Here is a 20,112-nt window from a genome sequence, read left to right as displayed (position 1 = left end):
TACTTTTTGTTTTTTTAAATAGCACAGTCTATAAGCTTCAGTACACAACCAGGTTAATATGCCAACTAGCTGTCATTTTATTGCTTCTGAACAAGTTTATTGTCACAGGCTAGTAACCAGACAAACCTAAACCTGCACCCCACCCTGAAAAGAGGGTGCGATTAAACCCTATTGTGGCCTGTGAAAGCTTCCATCCTTTGAAGAATTACAAAAAGACCGTGTATCAGCTAGACGCTAAAAACAAAGTTCTAATAAAGCAGCCTTTATTGTTGCCGTGTGACCTACAAGGCAAAGTCTTGGAAAGTGATTCTCTAAAGCAGGGGTAGTCAAACTGCAGCCCTCCAGATGCCCATGGACTACAATTCCCATGAGCCCCTGCCAGCAAATGCTGGCAGAGGCTCATGGGAATTGTAGTCCACGGAGATCTGGAGGGCCGCAGTTTGATTACCCCTGCTCTAAAGCAGGCCCCCATTCTACATCAGTCTCACTCTTTGTCTGGATATTGCATCAGGGAAAGCAAGAAGCTTCCTCAGTTGTTAATAACTCCAACAGAGGACAGCTGAGAAGGAGCTGGAAAAAAAGGAAGGTAACTAATTTGTCAGGCTGTCTCCTGCTCAGACAGAAGAGGTACCAGATATTGGTACCGGCAGCACTTGATTGGATGTGGCTGGGTACCTAGTGGGTTAAGTAAGGAGGACAGTGGAGTTGAAGATGTTAATTTTCAGAGCCTCACCCAGAAGCGCAGCAGAACAGCTGTCTTGCAAGCCCTGCAGAATAGTTCATTGCAAAATCTGTGCTTGCTCAAGCTGAAAAGCAACCAAAAGACCACGGCAGCCCCTTGTGCCTAGTCAAATTCTTCGTATTCTTCCCCCATTCCACCCCCATGTGCTTCCGCTTGCACAAAACCTTGCAAAATGAATTTCTGGGCACTATAACAAACAGGAAGGCAAGTGGAACTGTGCTCAAGTCAGAATCAGGCGGGTAGCTGTATCAATCTCAAGCCACTGAAGAAAGTTTTGAGTTCAGTGGCGCCTTTTAAGAACAACATTTTATTTCTGGGTATAAGCTTTTGTGTGCATGCGGAGTAAAACTTTGTTGGCCTTAAAGGTGGCACTGGATTCAAATTTACAGTATTTGCTGGCGTATAAGACTACTTTCCCCCCCTGAAAAACATGCCTCCAAGTGGGGGGGGGGGGTTGTCCTATATGCCGGGTGCACTTCAGTTGGGATAGACAGAGCTGCCCATAGTGGCCCATAGTACTGTAATGTAATGTAACAAACTCTATATTTTGAGTGGAAATGTTGGGGGGGTCGTCTTATAGGCCTAGTCGTCTTATATGCCGGCAAATACGGTAGTTTATATTTCTGCTTGCACATTATGGGAGCCACGCTGCTGCTTGTGCCCCTAGTACTGATCATGTGCCCATTCAGCATTACTGACAGCTGTGTCAACAAATATGGGTTTCTCTTCAGCAGCGCTTCTAAAAGCTGCTAACTCTGTAATGCACAGCATTACTCAGTACCCTTATTTTGACTTGTTTCTTCTAGAAGAGTAGGCAGAATGAAACGTTAGCTGTCAAACCTGTGAATGGGGCAAAGTGTATATCATCCCACACACCCCACTCCTCCCCCCCAGCCACACTTAAATGCACCAAGCTGTGAAATTGTCAGCTAAGCATTTAAATTCATTTAACCACAAGGTGACCATGTTATACAAAAGGGTAACATGAGCAAGGGGGTAAGAAAGCCATCTGACACCACCCAAAATCAATATATTTTACGTTCTAAGTGTAGCTACTGCAGACTCAAAATAAATACATTTTGGCAATCTAAACACAGGGAAACAGGCTTCGTCTTAGGATTTGGCTATTTAAAATATATTCTCTTTAAAAAGTGCCAGCATAAGTAGACAGCAAACTCTAACCTCCTCGAGAGCTTTCTGCCTAAGAGTTCACTTGACATTGCACAGCCAAGAACAGCATGCTGTATCTGTGTAAAGCACTCTACGTTAGGTTCCTAAGAGGCACCAGGGAAGGAATAAGCTTCATTCCTCCCTCCCAGAGGACTTCTGCTGAGGCTACTTTGATCTGATGAGGTCTTTACTACTGCCCTTCAAACGGGCTGAAGCTCTCAGGAGACCCAAGTTTGAAAGAACAGCTACAGCAAGGCCTTGCTTGGGGCCAAACAGTTATGGTCACAAAGCCAATTCCATCATTCGACTGAAAACAACCAATCGGGGTGGGAGTGGGGAAGAGTTGATTATCTTTTTTGCAATGCTGCATCTTTCAAGCACCACAAGTACTGCAGGTTCGCCACACAGCTTAAAAACACAAAATTAATGCTTTTCTGATGTGTAAAAAAAAACACAAAAAAACCCAAAGCTGGCCATTAAAAACACTGGCTCCTAGACATTTATCACTTCTGCCAATAAGTTAAAAAAGTCTGTCATTCAAAACCGAAAGTCACAGTTAAAAATGTTCTCCGTACGTACGTCAAGGCGGGAGGGGCGCAACGTTTTGCCGTTCTTGCATCGGCATCGAGGCAGATTTCGGCTCCTCGCCTAACCGGGATCAGCACTGCAGTCCCATTGGATGCGAGGGAAGCAGAAGTCTCCTTACAGATCGCAGTTCCTTAAGTGACAGAAGCAGCCCCCCCCCCTCCCCCCAAGAAAAAGTGTTAAAAATGCTTCATTACTCCATGGAAAGTGCCTCAAAAGCAGGAAAAGGTTTCAGGCTCTGTCCCTACTGGCCGAGTGTCAGAAGGCAAACCCAGCTCAGTGTAACCAAAGTCAATGAGCTCCTCTGTCATTGGCCACATCCTGCAGCCGCCGCAAGAGGGCGGTGTGATTTTCTGGGCACATGCGCTTGGCGGGCGATTCAGCCCCCTCCTCCAAAACGATGCCCCTCTTCTTTGTCGCCGTCTCCCCAGTTTTAATCATACTGTTGATTTCTTGAAGCCTCTGAAACAGAGCAGGAAGCAAGGGGGGGGATTTCAGTATGGCTGGCTCAGGCTGATTCAAGCCTAGCCATGTTTCCCCCACATCGACTCTTGGCTCTCACCTTGGACGGGCTGCTGCTGAAGTAGTAGAATATTTTCTCACGTGGAGAAAGCACAGACTCGTTTTTGTGAGGGGAGATGTAAATCGAGTGGTTCTGAGACAGCTGGATTTTGCGTGGAGAGCTGCTTCGCACAAAAGGGTACGGAGACAAGGGGGGAGCTTCACCCTGCAAAGGGAAGGCATTCAAATGAAATCTGCCACCATCACAAGAGAAGCCCAGGACAAGCTGCAGTTGGGTCTTTCCATCTATGGAAGTATTTTGAATTGCAGAGGAAGGCCGTGGCAAACCCACCTCTGCTTCTCAATTGCTTTGAAAGGCCTCTGCTGAAGTTGCCAAGTAGGATGGGATGTGATGCTACTCTACGTATACACAAGAAAAGTTTCTTAGGGTGGATACAGACCAAGTGTGGTGCTGTCAAGTAAGCAAGGAAATCCCTTTGGAAAATGTGGTCAAAATTACAGTCAAAATTGCAGTTCTAAAACAACCCCATTTGCAGAATTGCCAAGTAAGCAAGATACAAAAATTGCCTGTGTTGATTCGCTACTGAAAAGGCATGGTCAACTTACTCCATTGGCTGGGGAGTACTTCAGGGCAAAGTCTTTAATTCGGTCTGTGTAGACATTATTATAAAACTGAATCAGGTCCCCTCGTTCTTCTTCCTCGACATCACTGTTGGCCCCAGTCAGACGGGTCGGGGTTGGGGGAGCGCTACTGGGCTGGGGAACGGGTAACGTGCTGCTAGATCTCATCACCGGGCTGGAATCTCTGCTTGCTACAAAAGGCACAAATTGAAAGGTTAATACCACCCAGGGGACCAGCTGTATTTTCTTTTATCAATATTTGCATGAGGTCAGATAAGCAGCGCAGTCATAAGTTGATGAGAGAGCCAGTTTGGTGTAGTGGTTAGGAGTGCGGACTTGTAATCTGGCATGCCAGGTTCGATTCTGCGCTCCCCCACATGCAACCAGCTGGGTGACCTTGGGCTCGCCACGGCACTGATAAAACTGTTCTGACCGGGCAGTGATATCAGGGCTCTCTCAGCCTCACCCACCCCACAGGGTGTCTGTTGTGGGGAGAGGAATGGGAAGGCGACTGTAAGCCGCTTTGAGCCTCCTTCGGGTAGGGAAAAGCGGCATATAAGAACCAACTCTTCTTCTTCTTCTTCTTCTGATGCAAAAGATATTTAATGACGGGGGAAAAAAAACTGAGAAAAGTGAGTTGCTGCCTTCTTTTTTTATTATATTTTTCTCTTTTTAGTTAAGATGATGCAATAACAATATGACACTTAATGCGTATAGGTTTATAAGCATTAAGTGGCAACTCAAATTTATATTACATATTTTACCCATGTTTCAAAAAATTATTTAGCGTTCTCTTTGCTTGGAAAGATTTTTTATTAGGAATGGTAGTATGTCTTTGTTTACTCTAAGCCTGTTTTTTGCATTAAGATCTTATTAGAATTTAACAAAGTGTCGCCAAAGTATAAGAATAATGGATATTAACAAAGAACGTAGCAAATAACACCATAAATGCAAGTTTCAACATGAATTATAGATGCTGTGCTTTATTTTTCCTCCTTCTAAATAAAATATATTATGGGAAGAAGATAAAAAAGACTGCCTTTCTCTAGCTTCCTGTTGATCCTATCTGGCTACAAGGAGGTAAGGGAAAGCATCTTCCATAAATGTAGCCATAGGGTGAAGCTGATTAAACAATGACCATTCCATGTAGGAGTAAGCTTTGGAAAAACACTAAGGAGAGAAAATGGAGGAAAAGAAGTGTTTCATTAATTTAAAACATGCTGTATGTTCATCAAAGTAACAATAGGTCAATGCATCCTCTGGTACTTACTTTACCTTTGGTGTCAACCCATTCCAATTTGTACTTCGGTTACCATCACTTACTTTTGTCCTTACTCCTTCCGGTTGGAGAGTGCTGACTGTCGCTGCTGCCCGAATGCCTTCGCCGGCGGCCCTTAATTAACACACTTCTATACACCTTCAAAAAGACAACACTTATTTTAGCACACTCTGCTCTCCACACTCTGTCCTCGTGGTAGACAAAAATGGCAGCAGTTAAGTACAGGAACGTTTCTGCAAAGACTCCTAAGGGATGGCTGGGGTGGCCAAATGATGGCACTCCAGATGTCTATGGACTACAAGTACCATGAGCCCCTGCTAGCAGGGCCAATTGATAGAAGCTCATGGTAATTACAGTCCGTGGAATTTGGAGAGCCACAGTGCGGCCACTCCTGAGCTATGAAAAGAAGAAAAAAAGGAACCAATAGGATTGCTGTGCAATAAAGTCTTAGAAAAAAGTCTGTTGTTTGCTGAACTTGACAAACAGGTATAAACGCCAAAATGAGTTTCTGGATTTACAAACTGCTCCTTTTCAAACACTTCCCTCAGTGGTGTGACCTTTTAGTAATGTTGAAATGCTCTTACAAGATATTTCTCTCTTAGTAATTATCTTTGGATTACTTATTTAAAGAAATACATAACTGACAACAGCATATGGTCTGAAAGGCTACGAATTCAGGCACAACATTTGCTTACGTGGCTCTTAGCTTGTGGCTGGGTCCGATAACAGCGCATAATGTTCTGAAATGACGTGTCTTCTTTTGTGACCTAGAAATATGAGAGGGGAAATCAGCTTGCTCTGGAAGTATTACTTTCACTCTTAACTCACAAGAGCTCCCACCTTTTATTTCACTAAATCGGTGTGTTTGTGTTAAGCTTTACCTTGGCTATTACATAAATAGCACACATTAACAACTGGTCTAGGTGTCGGTCCATCATCAGTTCAGAGCACTGTACCAAGGAGAACTCAAAACACGTCCAGATCTTCTTCCTCAGATCATCTGAAATATCCAGCTTGAGACAAAGATCACGGAGACGGACACTTGCCAAATGGAACACCTAATAAAGGGAAGGGAGACCAAAAGAGCTAATCTGTTGCTATGCATTTTTAATCATCTGCTTGTCCATAAAGGAAACAATCTCAATATTATAAAACCCAGAAAATTAATGTAACATGGCTGCTAGTCTGTGTGTGGATGCTATGACTTTGAAATATTACTTCTTGGGGGGGGGGGAAGCAATCCAGGATACTGAAAAGGCTTGCAGCCGTTTCAGCCTGGCATCAAGGGCCTGTGGGCCTGTCCGCTATCAAGTTGAAACAGCTCCAAGTCATTTCAGCCCACTGAATCACTTTCCCCCATTTCTAAGCTGGCAGAAGTGAACTAGATCGGGTGTGGGGGGGGTGTCGTCTGGGTTTTTCAGGAGTTTGGTTCAGGAACACCTTCAATGAAACTGGAACTTTCCAGTTTTTCCCCATTCTCAGATCTGATCACGTCAGAATGAACATCTCTTTCCCCCTACGATTACTGTTCCTGTTAACACAGCCCAGGATTCAGCATTCTAGCTCTTAAACAGCCAAGATTCACCTTGTGTTATTTCACACATTTTTCAAGAGCTCTACTCTGAGACTAAAGACTAAGATAAATTCCCCAGAATATATCAAGAAGGTAGTTCTGTGGATATGAAGGAGAACCGGAAGAGCAGAAGAACAGAGACTAAATCAGCTGCAGCAATGTTTGGGAAAGGTAGAGAATGAAACCTGCCTAGCTAGGAGAAAAGAAGGGCGATAGGTTAGACTGAACCCACTTTGTGGATTCTGGAAGGCAGCTGGTGGTTGAAGTACATGCAGTGAAGAGACACTGCAAGAGCCTCCTAGTCCAGCAACAAGAATGCTAGGGCAGGATTAAAACAGAGCTCAGCCCATGGAAATCGCCTTGCCCAGATGCATGACCATGCTTATTAACCTTGTGTATCGGGCACTAAAGCTCAGCCTTTGTGAACATTCACCCCAAGCTGAAGTTCATTCAGGTAGAAAACTGAATGGATTTTGAACTGGGCAGGGCAAGATATTCCAGGGGGGAAATACACATTAGCATTTTCCTCTGTGACCAGATTCAACCCACGTGAACTGCGTAGCAACACAGTAACTTCCCACGCGCTGGATGTACCTTTCTAAAGAAGAGCGAGAGCGAGCCAGCCTTCCGGGACCTTGCACAGCTGCCCCCTGGAGGCTGCTTTGTCCGCTGGTCCGCAGGAAGAGTGATCTGCTGGACGGCAACCTGGCCTTGTAACTGTAGAGCTGGACCAGCCATCTGCTGGGTGCTCAAGGTTCCGGCAAGGCTCTGTGCACTGAGGGGCTGGATGGAGCTGGACAGCGGCTGAGCCTGCCCGCCAACGTTGACCTGCACTGGGATGAAAGTGATCCCTCCATTTTCATTGGCAATACCTACAAAAGCAAGCATGGCAGAGAGAGGATTTGAACCCAGGTCTCCCAAGATCCTAGTCCAATGCTCTAACTAATATGCCTGCGTACAGACATAATATTTGCTTCTGGAGTCAAGAAGCAGCTTGTAGACTGGAAATCCAAGGTTTAGTGACAGTTGCCTTGACCCACTTATCCTTAGCATCCTTAGTATTATAGCCCATTCTTAAAGGAACACAAGAAAATATAGCCGAAGGGGACTTCATTTCTTAACAAATTTAGAGCACAGGGTCACCTTTAAGGCCAGCAGAGTTTTATTCAAGGTATAAGAGCTTGCATGTGCTGCATCAGACCAACATGGCTACCCACTATGGCTTCTTAAGCTGGTGCTCACAGGACTAAACGGAACAGGAGCTAGTTGCACCTGCACCCTGCTATCCTACATGCCTTAACTTTATCTGTGTCTCTTTGGGTGCCTAGCTCCAAAATTCTCAGTTGTCTGATAGCTCCAAGAATGTTGTAAAGGGATGTTTCCCTTCGGCTAAAAAGACAGAATTAACACGTCCCTCACCTTGCACTGGTATCGTAACCGTCTGCCCGTTGTTTGCGGTTACGGTCGCTGTCGCCACGGTTACGAGAGTCTGCCCAGGCACTGGAGTGACCGGAATCGTATCTGGGGGGACGTTCTGCACAGGCACGGCACTGATCACAGGCTGTTGGGAGAGCCTCACAGGCGTCCGAGTGCTGTCTGTGGGGGTATCGTTATCGACGAACAGTCTTCTCCTGGTAGGGTTACCCGCAGGAGAACTGTATCTTTCATACAGTGTGGTTGGAGAAGATGCAAGTCCTGGAGGGATGAGGGGAGGTGGAGAGGGGAAAAAAAAACGAGGGAGAAAATATTGCGTCTAGCCCAGGAACAGTATCTTCAGTCGATTCCATGCAGGAATTCCAAACAAGGTGATCTGATGAAGTTACTCAGCACCAACTTTTTACCTTGTTGATTTCATGTAATGGTACGCTTTCACATGAATATAGCTCCACAAGGTGACTAATATGATTTGTATCAGGCAATTTGTCCTCAAATTCTTCCCCCACAACAGGCTCAGTGCCAGTTACACATTGGTGCATGAATAAGAAATTTTCTTCGTGCAAGAAATAGGAGGCACGGTCATCTCAGATAAATTGTTACAGCATGAAGTGAACACAGAATCAACCCCAAGTATTAACAATACTTACCCTTCCCTAGTGCTCCGCTTTCAGTACGAACTTCGTTTATTCTCCTAGGAGTTAAAGGAGAACCTGACACACTGTTTCCGTCTGTCCTCTCAAAAGAGTGAGGCGGCATTACCTAAAAACATAAAACGATTCTAATAGTGCATGCTACAAGCTTGCAAACTCCCCCTTCTTCTTAAAAGATATTTTAATAATAATAAAATTTATTTTTGTAGTCCACCCTCCCCTACAGGCTCAGGGCAGGTAACAGCAAATCAAACAAAACAAGCATTTAATCACTAAATTATAAACAATAAAACATTCATTATACAATTAATCGGGTTTTAGGTGCTGATCGTTCCTAAAGCAACTGGATTAGAATTATTTTATTTTTATATTTATTTACTTATTGCAAACATTTCTATGCTGCCTTCCCACCCAACTCAGGGTCTCCAACCTTCTTCTTAGGCTGTTTCTGGAAATGTTCTCGTTTTCCAAACTACTTCAGTGGAGTAGTGATGGACAGCCACACAGACTAAGTGACTCTGATAAAACATGTCCTTGAAAAGGTAACTTCTCATACATGTTACCTCTCCACAGGTAGGGACTTTGTTTTCGTTCTCCTTGATCTTGTCCCAGAGTGGGGATTCCACTTTCCATGCCAGGCTCTCTAAAATTTGCTCCTCGATACGATTTAGGTGCTTCACCACTTCTCTGCAAAGGCCATCTTCTGCTCTAATTAGGATTTCTATTACCTGCAATAAATATTACAGGCTTAAACGGTGAACACACTTCATTTATACAGGTCCGCTGGGCTTGCAAGGCAGAACTCTTCTGCCAGCCTATCGGTTGGGGACAGTGAAGCAGTTAACATCTACCGGGCCTTTCCTGTCAAAAAGAGGCCCCCAGACCACATTGTAGCTCTGGAAGATCAGAAGACAAATATAGACTGCTATAGATGCCACTGCTATGCTGTATTAAATTTTAAACATATCTATTTAGATTTAAAAATAATTTAATGTATTTTCAATTCTTGTTGATGTTGATGTACACTGACCTGAAACAGCTTGCTGCATGGGGCGGTATACAAATATAAAATAAATAAACTCAATACCTTTTTAACGTGAAAGATATTAAATTTATTAGCATGGTGGTGGAAAGTGTCATCAAGTCACAGCTGACTTATAGCAACCCCGCACAGTTTTCCTGGCAAGAGACGTTCAGAGACAATTTGCCATTGCCCACCTCTGAGTCATGACTGTGGTACTCTCTGGTCTCCCATCCAAATGCTGGTCAAGGCCAACCCTGCTTTGCTTCCAATATCTAACAAGATCAGGCAAGCCAGGGCTATTCCGACCCAGCCAAACATTTATTAGTAGCAAACTGTAAATACTCTCTCTTGCTTTGGAAAACAACCTCAAGGATGGTCAAAAGAATTTACCTTATAAAAGTGAAAGGCGGGAACATCAAATATATCAGTGATTAATGGGAAACTGTCCACTGACTTGTAAGAATAAATAATTATTTCAAGGCAGCAGGCCAGCAGAGATCTGTGAAACACATCATGTTCCAGTATTGCCTAAAATAAAAAAGGACATTAGCAATCAGATTAGTTCTGCAGAAACATGCTTTCCCCTGGAATTCTCTTTTGTTTAGCTGAAAAATATAATACAGTCCAGTGGGACTTGAAAGACTGATGACAAGAAGCAATCTCCTCTTGAGAGAGATTACAGGAGATTTACAGGAAATAACACAAGAGAAACATGTCCATGGAATCTTCTTTGGGGTTCAATTCAAAACAGGGATCCTTCTGCTTGTAGCCTCTTTCGCTCCACCTCAATAATAAAACCTGGTTCTGTAGGTAAGCTATCTGTTCTACATTATTCTGTTTTGCTCAGGTAGTCAGTATACTTTGCAGAAAAGAAGCGGATCATGATTCATACCTACCACTCCAGGAAGATTACTTACTGATAAGTCAACATCTCCCAGTCTTCTCTTCTCTTGTTCAATGACGGATTCCAATACCTTATAGTAGAGGACCTCAGCAAGACGAAAGTGTTTTCCAACAATATCTGCAACCATTAAAAAACAAGCAAACATTAGTGATATGTGCCAAAGGAAAGCCAAATATTCAAAGTAGAGGGGGGTAACCTAACATTTACTTATTTCCTAATTCTAATATTTAATCCTAAAAATTGTTGTAGACAGATATGCCTTTAAAGCACATATCTGGGATTTGGTCTGCATCTGATATTGCCAGAGGGAATATATGATGGGTTAAAATTAACTTAAAGGCTGCCAACTTTCCTTCTGAAGGCCAAAGATGTGGTTATCTATCAAGCTGCCTTTTCTTCAAGAAGCTAAGGACAGTACGCATGGTCCTTCCCATCCCCCAGTGCAAATCCTTCAATTGTACCTTTTAAATCCATGCAGAACTCTGGAGGGGCCACACAATGTCCAGCAAACACAAATATATTACTTTACCTTTGGAAAAGACACCAGATTCCCCCTGCGCCTGTGACCTCTGGCAATAAATTTCATACATTTCTTTCACTCTGTTGGCAATCGACAAGGAAGGATCTCTGGAACACGTCCTGTCAGGGAACAAACACGTAAAGTCTTGGTTTGCAAAAGAAACAGAAGGAGATGATGCCGTTCCTCATGACAACACAATAGTCTTCACAGAAATATTTTCTGGCAACAGAACTGAACATGAAATAATATTGCTGACCTGAGAATTTGCTCCAGATTTTCACTGGGTGCATTTTTCAGCCCTGTCAGCATCGTATGAAGCCGGGTCAAGCTGTATGTAGCAATGGAAATGGGACTCACGCAAGGGTCATTCTCCTTTACGTACTTTCGGCCGGTGAGAGGGGTCGCTGTTCCAACTGATTTGGTCTAATCACCAAACAACAAAGAACGGGGAAAGCGTCTCAGGAACTAAAGTTACTGCCATCAAATATGCTGTAGGTTGACTTAATTTACTGTTGATAGCAAAAGGCTGGTGCGATCTTAACATAAAACACAGAGGGTTGAGATACTTGCTCATCTGATAGAGCACTGATGATAAGCAAAACCATTCCCGACCCATGGAAAAATCATGCTACATCAGCAGTGTGTGGTTTTACTCAGTGATGAATTCTGGCCATACCATTTTTCTCTTTAAGTGGGGGAATAGGAACCACCACTGTAGCCGAGAGGTGGCAATGCTTAACTTTCATATATTTGTGTAAATGTTCTTGTCTAAACAAACATACAGGTGTCCACAAGGTACTTTTACAGCCTTGAATAAGTAAATTCTGAATGGGGTCACATAACGTAATGCAATTTCTTGCATATAGAGAGGCAATGCAGAAAGTCTGTTATCAACCTGTGGTCTTCCAGATGTCCATGAACTACAATGCCTATGAATTTGCCAGCGTTTGCTGGCAGGGGCTCATGGGAATTGTAGTCCATAGACATCTGGAGGGTCGCAGTTTGACTACCCCTGCTCTAGGGGGTCATATCAAAGTGGAATTTGGATAACCTTATTTATACGTACACTTTTGGATACGTTCTATTCATAATGCAAACTTTTTTACTACCCATATTTTATGCATTGTTTATTGTTATTCAGAGCTGTAAGCTATTAATGTTTCAGTAATTTAAAATCCTAAGCATTACCCCATATTCTTAACTACATGGGTGGACGCTGTGCTGCTGGCATTTGTAATCCACCAGGCTGTTTTGAAGGCCCAGCCAGAGATGGGAACACTGTCAGGTATCTTACAACCTCTTTCCGGTGACTATGACATCATGTCTGCTCTAAATACATGCATTAATACATCTACTCCAGCATGCAATGGCCCATGTTGTACTCACACGTTCAAAATGCTCCTGCAGACTGTATTTCATTTGCACCCTTTCTGCTGTTTCCATTCCTGAAGATGTGTTCAAGTACCTTCGCAGAGTTCCTATTTCCTCATCTGCATCGTCTCCAAGAAATATCCGCTCATCTAGGTTTCCCACTGACAATATATACTCCTCGTAGGCCTTATTGATCGCTTTGCTACAGTAAAGAGAAAAGAGAAAGGGGATGAACACCCAGATGTAAGGTGTGGCCAGTGTCACTCCATTGCCAAGCTGTTTTGAAAAAATTGATACAGAAACGGTAATCCACTGCAACCATTTTGTCTCACACTGAACATTGAAGGGACTATGAAAAGAGCAACACATTACTTTATTTAATATGTTTATACACTGCTTTCACCCACATTGGGAGGAACAGCCCCACTCTTATCATTTAGTTCCCCTCCCCAACCTCTTTTCTTGCATTGGCCAGTCTACTCCTTCTGTGTGATTTTTTATTTTTAATTTACACAACAAAGTGAGCTTCTCTGGTTTGGAACTGATTTCAAATGGTATGCAGTTTATAGCAGGATTGGGTTGTGGGCCTAGGCAAGAATGCAGGCTATAAGGGATGGAGGCTTTGTTGAATCCATAATTAGAAATTAAAACCAAGCCTTGACAAATGAAAGACGTTGCAGTAGAATCGGGTGCTAAACCGAAGACACTTCGATATACACCAAATACTACAGTTACAAATAACATATCTACTGTACTCACAAACTCTCTCCAAAATTCCCAGGATCTAAAAAACCAGTCAGAGTTTCTTCTTTCCCCTTCAGAATCTACCAGGAAAAGAAGGAGAATTAATGCTAAGTGCAAAAAAAAAAAAAAAAAAAAGGAAGACTCTGTGCTGAAACATTAAGTTCTTAGTGTTTTTGAAGGAGTTGTGTACCTTTTTTTCAAAAAGTTTCCTCACATAAGGCTTCCAGAAATGTTCTTTGATGCCCTTGGCTTCCAATACTAAACCGTCATGTAAGGAGCAGAGTTTTTCAATGATGCAGGGTGGTTCAGACAACAGTTTATAATCCTTACTATGAATGTCTTCAGGCAATCCTGAATGGAGAGGAGATAGAAAGTACATATAATTTTCCACATCTTTGGTTGCCCTCCTAAAGTTAATACTAAAGCACATGCAGTAAACCATCTCTCTTTCCCACACACACACACACAAAGAGCTTTCTTATTTTTCAGTTCATAAAATATAGGACATATATTTCTTACACTTGCAGGCAAGTGAATTAACTAAAAAGAGCCAATCAGAGCAGCCCTGCAAACAAACAAACAAAAACTTCACTGACCTTTAAAACTAAGATTTAGAAGTTCCTTGCGGTTTGGGCATTGCAGAGCATTTCCATAGACTAGATCCAGGACACACAACAAAAGATGGTAGGAATTGACTAAGTCATCACTGATCATAGGAAAATTGCCTGTGGAAATTGCAATCAAGACTCTCATGACATTTGAATCAGATAACAGAATCTTGAGAAGCAACGCACCTAACATTCTACATTTGTTAGAAAGAATGTACACGAACTATACAACCATGTAACTACATTTTTAAACAGCCATTGCTTAAAAGAGCTCAGCGTGACACTTTCATGATTGCAACTGCCCTACAAGATATGCTAGACTGAAAGATAGTGACCAGCCCAAGGTCAGACATAAGAGGGGAATTAAACCCAGGCTTCTCCAGTCCTAGACCAACACTCTAACCACTATACATATTACGTATCGATATAAAATGTATCTGATCCTAAAAATAACTAAGCCCCAACATATGAATACCTATGTGAATTATGGAATATTGCTTACATTACTGATAATCAATTCCAAGGTTAATGACATACATATTAAATTTTAGGGATATAATAAAGTTAGCTATTCAGTCATTTGAAGAGTAAGCCTAAGCAAGTCTGAGTCCTGCTCTCTCTCTTCAGACTTCTAACAGAGTAGTATTGCAGGCCTATAAACTTTAAAAAAAAAAAGATGGCAAGAGTCATTTTGATTTAGATGAGAATAATATTGTCAAGAGAAAAAGATAATTATTAACTGCAGGTTACTTCCAAGCAGTCTGAACAGCCTTTTTCCTAACAAACTTGCTATTTTTCTTCAGATAAATGAACGAATAGAGGAAAATACTGCAAGCAGTTAACAACTGGAAGGACCAACCAGTGATAAGCTATAGTTCACACTGATTACTCAAACCTTGAAAAATAGAAATAAAAAATAACAACTAAGCCATATAAGACTTCAAACATCTTAAGCACTAATCTTACCATGTACATGAGGCAGCAAGCTAATTTATCTGTACCACAAAGAACAAACACAAAAAAGCTGCAAGTCTTTCTACACAGAGAAAGGAAGTGACCAGTGCTGATCTTGAAGCTGGGAAATCTATCATACAGACAAGCCCCAGCTTGTCCCTGAAATGTGGTTGCCATGATAAAGGCAGCAGAAACCTTCAAAAACACAGTAAACAACTTAACTACTTCCACTAACTGTCAAAAGTAAATGAAGCCTGCATTCATCAAATTCTGAGTGTTGGCGTTTGCACTAAGACAACTCTTCCCTTTTTAAATTCCTGTAAACTTCCTGCAATGTATCACTCTAGAACAGGAAAACTGTCCTACTATTGGACACATCAGCTAAAATTAAGCAGTTTCTTAAATAAGCAAATAAAAAGGTAACAAACAAATATTAAATAAACAAAAATCCTATTCATGATTTTGGTAAGATTTAGAAAAAACATTGAAGCATTAAAATACGAATGTTTGTTTAATCCCATATCTGTTTAATAAACTCTAAACTCCTAACTTGTATTCCTCAACCCAACTTCATAAATCTGAACTTAATTCCCAGGAACTCCCCACTAACTCAAAAGTCCTTAATTTATAATTCACTTACATTTTACTAGTATATAATACTTCCTCAAGCTACAAGAAAGAATTGAAAAGATCATAAAAAACAGCATGTCGATGGGGCAATAAACTGGCCACACCAATTTTATCTTTATAAAACTTTAACAACGTATTGGGCAGTGGCCAAAGAACTTTGGAAGACTGGCATATTGAGAACTTTGGAAGATCTAGCTAAAGATGGAAATTTTAAAACCAGTAATGAAATATCAGAACGAATAATGGATGAACATTTCATTTGCAATATTTTCAAGTACAGCATAGTGTTTAATACCTCCTAAAAATATGGCAAACTTAGGCAAAAACTCAGTGGAATTAATTATGAGTCAAATAGTTAAAAAATAGGCACAGTACATCACTCTATGCAATAATAATGTTTGAATTAGATCATTCAATTTGTATGTTCAAAGGAACAATGGAAAAAGGATTTTGGTCAGAAAATTATTCTAACTGGAAAGAGATATTGGAACAATGTTGTTTTAGATTAATGTCAGTAGATTTAAAAGATTAAAATAAATAATATTTAACACCATGCAGAATACATTTAGAACAAAAAACAGACAGTGATAAATGTTGCAGGTAACATGCTAATAGAGCAGATCTATAAAAATATTTTTTATAAATGTCCTAAAATTCAAGCTTTGGGGATCTGAAATTACAACCTATACACTACCGAAGAATAATATGCTACCTGAAAGATGAGAGAAGATAATATTCTACTTCAGAAGACTTTTTAGTTAAGAAACATAATTTTAGGCAAAATTTCAATTCTCACCTTTTGCATAAACAAACAGCACCCAGCAAAACTGGAAAACCTCAGAGACTGTGCAAGGTTGTCTCCTTTTTAAAAATGAAACCATAAAAAGAAACGAAGTTATTACATTTTCCGACTACACAATAAGATACTACCCAAATATATCCCCACTGCTGGGTTATGGGAAATGAAATACACCCAAGTTTGTTCTATAAAAGCTACATACAATGGTTATTCTCTCCTGAACACAGAGGCCTTAAGACGAGATGGGAGACTGAACTGCATATGTTGCTTTGACAGCTCTATAGCAAAGGGGCAAAGCTATGAGGTGGAAGTCATCACTTGGTTTCAGGATCAAGCTTGGACAGATCACTTGGGACAGTCTAGTGCAGGGGTAGTCAAACTGCGGCCCTCCAGATGCCCATTAACTACAATTCCCATGAGCCCTGGCCAGCATTTGCTGGCTGGGGCTCATGGGAATTGTAGTCCATGGGCATCTGGAGAGCCACCGTTTGACTACCCGTGTGTAACTAGAATTGGTGGTAGGAAGAGCCCCAGTACAAGAGTGAAAGTTCTCCTTATCAGGTTCAAACATACAAGAATTCAAAATGCGGAAAACATTTTACCCGTGACGTGCAAAGAAATCAACAGTGTGTTTACTTCCAAATAATAGTGCTTAAAATAGATTACAGCTAAATGTAATAAACCCACACCTTTGTTTCCTTCCTCTCTGCTGGCGTGGTTGGTCTTCTTGAGGGGGCTTGAAGATATCCTGAAAAATGGGTTCATACTTCTTAAAAATTACAGCAGAAACTGTAAAGTTCCTTTCTAATCTTGCAGTACGTTCTCTGAACTGAGAGGGTAGATTTGCCATATCTTCCCATTTCTTCATCTTGTTAAAAAACTCTATCAAACTGAAGATATTTAGAAGATCAGGCTTATGGAAATGACAAACTGAACACATTTTAGAAACACAGCCTTTCTGATAATGGATTCTGGTTTTTGTAACGTGACTACAAGAGGAGAGATGCAAGCTTTTAAAGCTGGATTAGTCAACTAGGAAAATAAAAAAGCCAGTTTAAGGAATTTTGCCAATACAAAAGCTATAATAATTAGAAATGGGCACAAACTAGTTCATTAACTAAATCATTGCAAATTCGGCTGGTTCATTCCCCCTGCCCCAAGCCCTCCAAACGAAGGGAAGCAAAATGGAAGTTCTAAATGGCTAGCAGCCATTTCAGTCTCACAGCAGACAGGCACACACAACCTGCTTTAAAGTCGAAATGGCTACAAGCCATTTTAGTGATCGATTTTACGCCAGGAGGGAGAAAAATGGATCACTAAAGTGCCTGGCAGCCCTTTAAACCTCACAGCTTGACAAGACCACCTGTCAGACAGAAGGAAGTGAAACAGATGATTTTAAAGGGTTGGCAGCCATTCAGCCTCACAGTTGACAGGCACCTACATGTGCTGTAAGGCTGAAAGTTATTTCAGTGATCAATTTCTCTCCCTGGCAGCCATTTAAAACCTGTTTTGCTTCCTCCTGTTCCAAATGGATTTTCCCAGTTTGTGCCTATCCCTGAATAATAATAATCTAATGGTTAGAAAACTAAATGTGTGTAACAAACATCAAAACGGTTCCAGGGTACGATGCAACCACCTAGAAGCCAAGCATCTCCAAGTCCATTAGCACCTGGATGCAAGACCTCCTGAGAACCCACCATACACCACCATTTCTAGAATGGAAAGCCAGGATACAGATGCAATGAGTAATAATTTCTCATCTGTATCAGAAAAGTTTCCGCACCACACACGGTAACCTAAAACGTTTATTTATTTAGAGAATGATGTATTACCTTTGCCCTGAGCAGCGCAATATTCTGATTAAGGATACGTAGTTTCCTTCAACAGTTCCTCTGCTAACAGTTGGGACAGCTTTTCTGCAAGCCACATATAAGGAACACGCTAGCCAATGTAGACTGTCTCCCTGTCATATTTAAAAAAAAATCAAAAATGTCTTAAAACACACGCCCACAAGAGTTTCTTGCAGCACAGCCAGGGTGAGTGGTTGAGAGGTCTGTGATCAAGAGCTGCATCTGTCATGCATAGCGACATACTTGATTGCAGTCCCCTGAGAACATCAGGCACCCATGCCATGTTGAAAATTCTTTTTTAAAATTGCTTTACTTTCAAATTTCATTTGAGAAATATAGGCCAGAAACCCCTTTAGATGAATGGAACAACTCATCAAGTTCACTAGATCCCACCCTGTAACATGTTGGGAAGACATGTTGGGAAGCTGACAAATTGTGCTTAACGTTTCAAAACTATTAAATGGCAACTGAGACCAGAAAATGGTTCATGGACCATAGATAAAATACAGAGCCATTTTTAAAACATGAAAAAGGTTTAGATGTCTGCCTATACTCTTCTGGAAAACCTGACTAACTAATCCCTTATGTCGAGCTGCATTTCATCAGAGACCATCTTTATTATCCCACCAAACATTCATGCAGTTGGGTACAGAGAATCTTATGTTTATGGCTTCCCGTGTAGCTACATCAGTGTGCTCTAAAAGAAAAGCTGGAGTCCAGTAGCACTTTACAGACTTCCAAGGTATAAACTTTTGACCATCAAAGCTCCATTCATTAGCAAATCTTGTTGGTCTTGAAGGTGATACTAAACTCAAATCTTGCCTATTGCAATTAGGCATCTGGCCAGAATTCCAAGGATGCGGATGCAGGGAAAGATTCTCTTTGCTCTTCACATGACAATTTAGATGCCTGGCTAACCAGTGCTGAAAGCTACCATTACACTGCTGCAAAGCAGATCACTGCCCGCGTGTCCCCACCCAGAAGCAAGAACCTGCTTGCACATGCCCTCCCTCCATCTAGCTCGTTTCTTGTCTCAGTCTTCCTCAAAGTGGCCCACGCAGTTCTCTCTTCTTCCCAAAAGCCATGTGGCGGAAATCGAGGTAAACAAAAGGGGCCAGTCCCGAGATCCTTGAGAGAACTTCGCAACAGAGGGAGCTCTTGGCGAACCGCCCTAACCCTTTACCCCACACGAGCAAGGCAAGCAAGCCGGGCTGATTCATTCCCGGCTGGACCAACCCATCTCATCACCACGCTCAGGACTTTTCCTTCAACATCTTTGCCCACGGCCAGGCCGGCCCAGCGCTTCCGGGCCTGTGCCAGGGGTCGCCAACCTCCAGGTGGGGCCTGGAGATCCCCCAGGATGCCAGGCGAGCTCCAGATGAGGCAGGCCAGTCCCCCCCCGGAGAAAATGGCTGTCCCGGAGCCTCGACTCTCGGCCATTACCTCGCCGAGGCCCCGCCCCCTCCCCAGCGCCATTCACGCCCAGGCCGCCCTTCCCTCCCAAGCCCCGCCCCCAGCCCCCCTCCTCCCCCCCCTCCCCAGCGCCAATCGCTGCTCGCGCCCCGCCCCTCCCGCTGATTGACACTCTCCGCGCCCCGCCCCTTCCCCACCTCCAGGGTGTAGTTGCGCTTCATGCTCTGGTAGTTGAGCCAGGCCTCGCCTCGGGCGCGCTCGTCCATGTTGAGGCTCCCGCAGAGCTCCTCGTAGCGCTGCCGGGCGTCCCGCTCCGTCTCGGCCTCCTGCTCCTCCTCTTCGTCGTCGTCCTCCTCCTTTCCCCCCTCAGCGTCGTCGTCTTCGGCCGCTTCTCGGAGGAGGGCGGGCTCGGCCGTCGAGGGCGAGGCGGCGGGGCTGAGGGGCGGAGCGGCCCCTCCGGCAGTCCCGGCCGCCGCCGCCGCCTCCTCTTCGTCTCCTGTCAGCATCGCCTCTGAGGGGGAGGGGGGGGCCGAGCGCCGGCGGCTCGAGACCGGGCTCGCGCGCCCTCACTGCGCCTGCGCCGCAGATTTTTCTCTCCCTCCCCCCCACCCCCCTTGTTATTGTAGCGGTCCGTTTGGAAAGGAAGAGGGACGTCACTCTCCCCTCCGCCGCGGCGTTCGAATCTGAACCTCTCGCCCTCCGCACGGCCTCGCGGA

The 20,112-nt window shown here is 43.1% G+C and overlaps 1 protein-coding gene across 2 annotated transcripts; it reads right to left on the bottom strand.

Annotated features, from left to right (window-relative positions):
* Positions 1–1,030: 1,030 nt before the first annotated feature.
* Positions 1,031–20,062, bottom strand: RBL2 (RB transcriptional corepressor like 2). Of its 2 annotated transcripts, none has more exons than XM_077311010.1 (22): positions 19,594–20,062; positions 17,966–18,096; positions 16,823–17,023; positions 16,131–16,195; positions 13,739–13,867; positions 13,333–13,493; positions 13,158–13,222; positions 12,414–12,600; positions 11,284–11,450; positions 11,037–11,146; positions 10,521–10,624; positions 9,994–10,131; positions 9,143–9,307; positions 8,577–8,688; positions 7,912–8,187; positions 7,087–7,364; positions 5,801–5,977; positions 5,615–5,686; positions 4,964–5,057; positions 3,626–3,831; positions 3,060–3,224; positions 1,031–2,959 (listed from the first exon to the last, which is right to left on the bottom strand). In XM_077311010.1, the coding sequence occupies exons 1-22, from the start codon at positions 19,900–19,902 to the stop codon at positions 2,789–2,791; spliced, it is 3,483 nt and encodes a 1,160-aa protein (XP_077167125.1). In that variant the 5' UTR covers positions 19,903–20,062; the 3' UTR covers positions 1,031–2,788. The 2 variants fall into 2 exon arrangements, with proteins under 2 accessions (XP_077167125.1, XP_077167126.1); XM_077311011.1 differs by lacking the exon at positions 19,594–20,062 and adding an exon at positions 19,220–19,435.
* Positions 20,063–20,112: the final 50 nt, after the last annotated feature.

This window comes from Paroedura picta, chromosome 14 (assembly GCF_049243985.1).
Source record: "Paroedura picta isolate Pp20150507F chromosome 14, Ppicta_v3.0, whole genome shotgun sequence".
NCBI lineage: Eukaryota > Metazoa > Chordata > Lepidosauria > Squamata > Gekkonidae > Paroedura > Paroedura picta.
This window is presented reverse-complemented; position numbering and strand designations above follow the sequence as displayed.